Source organism: Malaclemys terrapin, chromosome 12 (assembly GCF_027887155.1).
Source record: "Malaclemys terrapin pileata isolate rMalTer1 chromosome 12, rMalTer1.hap1, whole genome shotgun sequence".
Lineage (NCBI taxonomy): Eukaryota > Metazoa > Chordata > Testudines > Emydidae > Malaclemys > Malaclemys terrapin.
The window spans coordinates 47,273,342-47,280,577 of NC_071516.1; the positions used below are offsets into that span (position 1 = coordinate 47,273,342).

At 45.1% G+C, this 7,236-nt stretch overlaps 1 gene segment (V, D, J or C); it reads left to right on the forward strand.

Moving 5' to 3' along the window:
- Positions 1-769: 769 nt before the first annotated feature.
- LOC128846173 (T cell receptor alpha variable 38-1-like) lies at positions 770-1,154 on the forward strand. The segment is given in 2 exon segments: positions 770-788; positions 832-1,154. Coding segments are annotated over 2 exon segments (342 nt in total).
- The last annotated feature ends 6,082 nt before the right edge of the window (positions 1,155-7,236 follow it).

The following is a 7,236-nucleotide window of genomic DNA, read 5'->3' on the forward strand; positions in this document are numbered from 1 at the left end:
TCAGATTTAATTGTTAAAAAAATCTACTTACTTGCATGGACTTCTTCTGAATGATATCAGTGCGCCTCAAATTATCCAGCCTCACGATGCAGCGGTGAGGGAAACATGGTCCTATGCCTGTCTTGTAGAGGTAGGGAAAGGGAGTCCAGAAAGATATCAACTGGCTTGCCCAAGGTGGGTGGGTGGGGTCTGTAGCAGAGCAGGGAATCGAAGCCAGGGTTCCTGTGTCTCAGCCCAGAGCCTTAGCCACCAGCTCACTCTTCTCCCCTCAGTGTCACCACTTTGTCACCTGCAGACTGAGCACATCGCACCGCGCTTCCTGTGTCTGTTCAGAGTTTCCCCCAAACCCTCCCGCCTCCACTAGGCCAGTTTCTCATGAACCTCCCCCATCCCCCACCCCCCAGTTAGTTGTAGCTGCCTGAAGAGCCGTGAAGTTTAGATTCCTCTTGGCAGCGCTATCTGCAGCGTCTCACTTAATCACAAGCGGAAAAAATCATGGAGACGTATTATATATTCAGCATTTGGCTATTTAATCACCTAGGTAAACAAGCTGGGGTTTCTGAGATAGTCGAAGGAACTTAAAAGTCCAACTTACCATTTAACCCTGTCTGGAACCTGACTTTCCACCTGACCCTTACACCCTAAACCTAGCCCTAAACCGAACGGCAATGCCAAAGACCTACCTTTACCCTAGCCCTAACCTTATTTTAAACTCCATCGGGCGCATAAACCCCTTAAGATTGTTCAAAATTGCCAGTCTCACATCGCAATGCACCTCTGCGGGTCAGGTACAGGTGAAATGATGCCCTTAATTTCATTGTTTTGTTGCAGATGCTGCGCTGGGGGACTCGGTCCAGTCCAGGGAACCCCACCTCTCTGGAAGAGAAGGAGACGCTGTGACCCTCACTTGTTCTTATGATACCAGCTCTACCGGCTACGTGTATCTCTTCTGGTACCGTCAGTTTCCCAACCAAGCCCCGCAGTACATTCTCTTCAGAGGAGTGAAGCAAGCCAGAGATGAGAGTAACACTGCAGATTTCGCACAGAAGAGATTTTCTTCTCAGGCTGATGACAGCTCCACAATTCTGAGCATCAAAGCCCTGGAGCTGGCGGACACAGCGGTGTATCTCTGCGCTCTGAGTGTGACACAGTGACAGAGCCACATAGGAGAGCCGTACAAAAACCCTCCCAGCCCTGCTGCATTCGATTTTCAGAGATTAATGCTGCTTGCAGATCTCTGGAGGGGACTCCTTCTGCTATGTAAAACCATATATTTTCGGATGACTAGGGGACGTCAATATATTTGTTCTAGCTCCTTCCAAGAGCTAAGTATTTGAAGAGTTACATTCAACTGTCACGCTTGGAGAATATAAGGGGCTCTACGTGTATAGTGTTGGGCAAAAAAAAATGCTAATTTGTACTAAACTGCGGTGTGCAAATAGGAGAATAAAAATCCAGATAACAAATAAAATCGAAATCCTTATTTCTGGTACAACCAGGGTGAAAATGAATGAGTAAAATATGAAAAAAAATATTGTTTAAAATCCCATTTGTGGAAAAATGTGGGTGAAATATTTTAAAATTTAGGTGAAAATACGTATGTTGGCAAGTATCAGAGGGGTAGCCATGTTAATCTGTATGCACAAAAACAACGAAAATTTATTGCCCAAATAAGATGCTACCGGACTCCTCGTTGTTTTTACATATGTTGGGCTGCGTGTGATGGGGTGAAGCTACAGTGAGTGCCACGCTACCAACGTGAAGTGAGTATTCAAATGGAAGAAAAATTCATATGATGGGCTGATTGGTTTGGTTACTGACATTCCTTTGTATTACTTTTTTTTAAGTATATTTCCCACACGATAAAAGCGATGCTTTCTATGTGTGTGGTGTGGCGAACTAATGGCAAAGCAGCGCCATCTGCTGGTGAATAGAATAAATACGTGTTGCGAGTTGAAATCCGTTCATTGGTCTACAGAATTTGAATGTTCTCCCATTGCAGCCGCACTGACAATCAAGGCTGTTGAAGAAACACACGAATAATTTCAAACAATTCCTCCCGCGAATCTCTCCTGGGATTTTCATGAGAGCCGGAGAGAGTTAGGAGGAGTGTTAGGAGCCCGACTACGTCCCAGTCTATATTATTGGTCAATACTACATGATCCCCGTCACTTTAATATCTGAGTGATTGAAAAGGATTTACCCCATAATCACTATGGTCAGGCAGAGAAATGTTATCACTTCTCTGGACAGAGGGGGAACTAAGGCACAGAGAGACTCAGTCAATTACCCAGATTGGCTAAGGGAATCTGTGGCAGAAACTGGAAACAGAGACCTCCTGTTTCCCAGACTCAGCCTTCTCCACCTCAACCCCATCCTTCTTCCCTCTCTCTCATCGCCACTAACGTCCGCTACGGAGTAAGCTGAACCCGATCTATTTCTTGTGTCTATTAAGAGTCCCCCACCCAAACTCCTCCCTCTTCCTCCAGCCTGGTTTCTGATCTATGTTCCCCAGTTGTAACTGCAGATCCTGTTCGCAGCAACATCTGGGACGAGTCAAACCTGTCTGCTATAAAAGAAATCATGGAGAACTCTTTCATTCTCAGAATTTGGATGTTCAATCTCTTAGGTAAACAGGTTGAGATGTTTAAAGGAGCCCAAGAGATTTAGGCGACCAGGTGCCAATACATTGTAAACCTAACCCTAGCCCTGCCCAACACCCACCGCCACACCCCAACTCTAACCCTAACCCCAATAACTGGAGTTAACTTTACCCTAATCCTAAAATTAACCTTAATGCCAACTTCATTTCCTTTGGAGTGAGGCATCCAAATCTCCTCGACTTCTTTGCAATCCCCAGCCTTAAAGTGCAATGCGCTTGGAGTCATTTACATGTGACAAGTACAGCTGAGGTGATGTTCTTGGATGTGATTGTCTAGTTGCAGGCGCAGCGCTGGGAGACTGGGCCCAGCCTGGGGAACTCTACGTGTCTCGAATAGAAGGAAACTCCTCTGGGACTCTCAGCGACACCCGTGTCTATCTGTACTGGTACCTCCGTTATCCCAGCCAAGCCCTGCAGTACGTTCTCCACAGAGCAGCGAGGGGATTCACATTGAGTGATATCTCAGGTTTCGCCCAGGAGATGTTTTCTCCCCAGGCCGATGACAGCTCCACAGTTCTGAACATCACAGCCCTGCAGCTGGCAGACACAAAAACTCCCCTCGCCTTGCTGCAGCGGAGGTTGCAGAAGTTAAAAGCCACAAGAAGCGCATTTGAATGTTTTTTTAACCCCATTCAATATAAACATTTGTGGATGATTATGGAGCTGTCGGTTTAGTTAGTCCACGCTCTGTCCTCCGCCAAAGTAAGTGCTTACTCAAAATACTAACATTAAAACATAACCTTTGGAGAATATAAAGGGAAAGAACTTAAATCGGGAAGAATTTGGGGCATCGTTACTCATGTCTGAATGGGACAGATACCGCGGTCGGGGTAAAATAATAAAAAAAAGCAAGAGAGATTGTAACTGAAACATGGCTAACAAGAAAGACTGAAAAAATATAGGTTGAAACTACTGTTAAATTCATTTTTGGAAAAATTAGGGCAAAATACATGATCTAAAATTAAATATATGGATAATATACCTTCAAAATACCTGTTAATTATATCTGTGATGAGGTAAAGCTCTGGTTTCAAACTCCCTCAAGGTGTAATATAATCAAAAATGTAATTGAAAACTTGGATTTTTAGCTGGCTTGTTTGGAAAGTGTTATTACCTTGTCTTATTTTTAAAGAAGCCCTACATATCAAATGCGTTCTGTCTATAGCCTGGAAAAATAACGTGAATGCAGCGACACCTAATGGTGAAAATTATGAGTTTGTTTTGTCATTTGACATCTTTCCATGTTTTCTTTATTTTAACTTTCAGCAGCGGGGAAACAAAAATGCAGAAAAAATACCCCAAGAACATTGGCTGGGAATTTCAAAGGACATTACTGGAATTTGATATTTAAATCTCATTAAATTTCTCCTTCGAAAATCCCATTTGTCATTCTTAACGCCTCTGGGTATGTACTGAAATCTCTCCTACCCTAATACCTGAGCCGCTCAAGATATTTATCCTGCCGATCTCCACCCGAGGTAGAGGAATAGCAAGAGGTCGAGTTTACAGATAGAGGAACTGTGGCACAAAAAAGTTCACTGGTTTGCACCGGGTCACACCGGGAGTCTGTTACAAAACTGAGAACAGAAGCCAGATATCCTGAGTCCCAGACCAGTTCCGTATCCACAAATCAGTCCTTCTTCACTCAATCTTCGCACGATGTCAACTACAGAGTAACAGGGAGCCAGTGGTGTTTCCGGGGTCAGGTCACTTTTCCAAACTCCGCCCTCTTCCTGTAGGCTTGTTTCTGATGAACCTGGCCCACTTGTAGCTGCTTTCAGAGACCAGAAGCTTAATAGCCTCTTCGCAGCAACAGCTGAAAGAGTCAAACTCCGTCGCTATAGGAGACATCATGGACAAGTGTTTGATTCTCAGTATTTGGATATTTAATCACCTAGGTAAAGGGGCTCATTTTCAAAGGTGCCTAACAAATTTGTATGCACATCTCCTACCGAACCCTAAACCTATCCTCAAACAATTTCTCTAAGTCTCACCTAACTCTAACCTACTCTATTACTTTTATATCTTCTGGTGTAAGACACCTAAACCCCTTAGTCTTGTTTGAAATTCCAAACCTTACATTGCAATGCACATAGAGCCAGCTCTATGGGTCAAGTGCAGTTGAAATGTTGCCCTTGGATTTGATTGTCTTTCTGCAGGTGCTGCTCTGGGTGACTCGGTCCAGTCCAGGGAGCCTGAAGTTTCTAGATCAGAAGGAAACACTGTATCGCTCAGTTGTTCTTATGATACCAGCTCTAGTGATGTCTATCTGTACTGGTACCGGCAATATCCGCACCAAGCCCCGCAGTACATTCTCTGGAGAGGAGCGAAGTCCTACCGTGATCTCAGTGACACCGCAGCTTTCTCCCAGAAGAGGTTTTCTTCCCAGGCTGATGACAGCTCCACAGTTCTGAACATCACAGCCCTGGAACTGGCAGACACAGCGGTGTATTACTGCGCCCTGCGTCTGGCACAGTGACAGAGCCTCACAGCAGAGCTGTACAAAAACCCTCCCTCCTTGCTGCAGACAGACGTTAAGCACACCGAGGCGGGAATCATCGTCCTGGCAGGGGACGTGAAAGCGCTGTTGAAAACATATTGAATGTTGGTTTCAAGTTACTCCTCGCAAACCTGAAATCCTCATTCAAACAGCTCCATTAAAACATCACCCTTGCAGAATACACAGTGCATGGGCGGTACCGCACAAACATTACTGCATTTGTCCCACAAACACCAATGTCTGTGGTGCTGGGAACTGTCTTACTACCCCCATTTTATTATAAACGGGGAAAGCGGAAAAGGAGGTTCTGAGTCAGGTTTCTAGAAGGTATGTCTGGCGAGTTCACAAAGGAACTTGGGTGTGGTAAAGAAGAACATGCTTTTAGGTGCCTACAAAATCATTAGGCTTTACAACACCTGAGTTGGGTGCCCAGGCTCCCTATACAATGAACTGGGAGAGACAGACACCTCCGAATGGGATCTACTAAAGTCAGCAGGTTAGGCGGCTCCTCCAGCCAAGGGCAGATGCCAGGATGAGTGGCCTGTGATAGGCACCTAGATCTGGGCTGTGGGGAAATGCCTCTCTCTGAGATTGTAACTGGCAAACCCTCTCTTGCCATTAAACTGGGGGTTATGGGGTGGGAGGAAGGTGGAGGTCCTTTGTAACTTTTAACCTCATAGCTAGGGTACTCACTGGGCTATGGGATATTCTGATGGGGCGGGGGGCGGCGCAGGGGACCTCAGTGTTTTCTATTGAAGCTGTTCCACTGTAGATAAATAATTTGAAAAAGTCTATTGGAGCATTTTTCTTTCAGTGTTTATTCACAAGGGAACAGCTCTTTCAGGCCAAGTTGAGGGAGCCCCCTCCCCCCACTCTAACAATATCCCATAGCCCAGCAGTTGGGATACTCATCTACAAAGTGGCAGATCCCTGTCTACCACCCCGCCCACTCCCGCTCGAATGGACGTGGTGGTAGACTTGAACCACTGGTCTCTTGCATCCTAGGCGAGTACCCTAAAGACTGGGCTAAATGTAAAGAGGGAGGGGCTTCTCTCTTCCAGCTTGTGTGTAAACTGCCTATGGGGGGCGATCCGATAGGCGAGGTCTGGGCACACATACTGGGATGCTCTTAGCAGGTGAGTTAGGTGCAGGGTCACCCCATCTTCCTCTAGCTTGGGAATCACTCGGGTTTAGGCTTACATTTTTCTGTCATGGCAGTATGCATACTCAGAGGCAAACATACAAAAAACACAAAAACAAAACTTTTACTGGAAAAAAATTAGACATTAAGTGATTTTAGGCCACTACAGGGCTTGGGGGCAGCTGACGGGTTTTGTGAATCCTGGAAAGGCCTGATTCTGGGATTTAGGCACCTAGCTGCCACTCCGGGTGCCTGAATCCCTTTGTGAATCTATCCCTTTTGTGTCTTAAGATGGAGATAGGCGCCTAGAGGGGTTCAATAAGAGTTAAGCATTTAGGAGATTTTAAAATACCAGTAAGCCTCTATATTGCCTCATTAGGCACCTTAATACCTATAATAATCAGAGTCTAAATCACTTGCCCAAAAAGTCACCCAGGAAATTTTTCAGAGTAGCAGCCGGTTAGTCTGTATCAGCAAAAAGAAGGAGGAGTACGTGTGGCACCTTAGAGCCTACATTTGTTAGTCTCTAAAGTACCACAAGTACTCCTCGTTCTTTTTTCCAGGAAATTTGTGGCAGACCATGGAATCAAAGCCGGGTTACTTAGTATCTTTTAAGGGTAATTTTCAAAAACTCTTAAACCTCCCGTAATTCAGACATAAAACAATAGCCTCACTTTCAAAAATCCTCTGGAGAGAGAGACCCCCAGATAAAATATCCTATGAGAGACAGCAGATTTTCGCAAATGCCCAAATAAATCTGTTAGTCTTTTAAGTGCCACCGGACTCCTTGATGTTCTTGTTTTATTTGAGGGGTAGCCGTGTTAATCTGGATCTGTGAAAAGCGAGAAAGAGTCCTGTGGCACCTTATAGACTAACAGACGTTTTGGAGCATAAGCTTTCATGGGTGAATACCCACTTCGTCAGATGTACTGA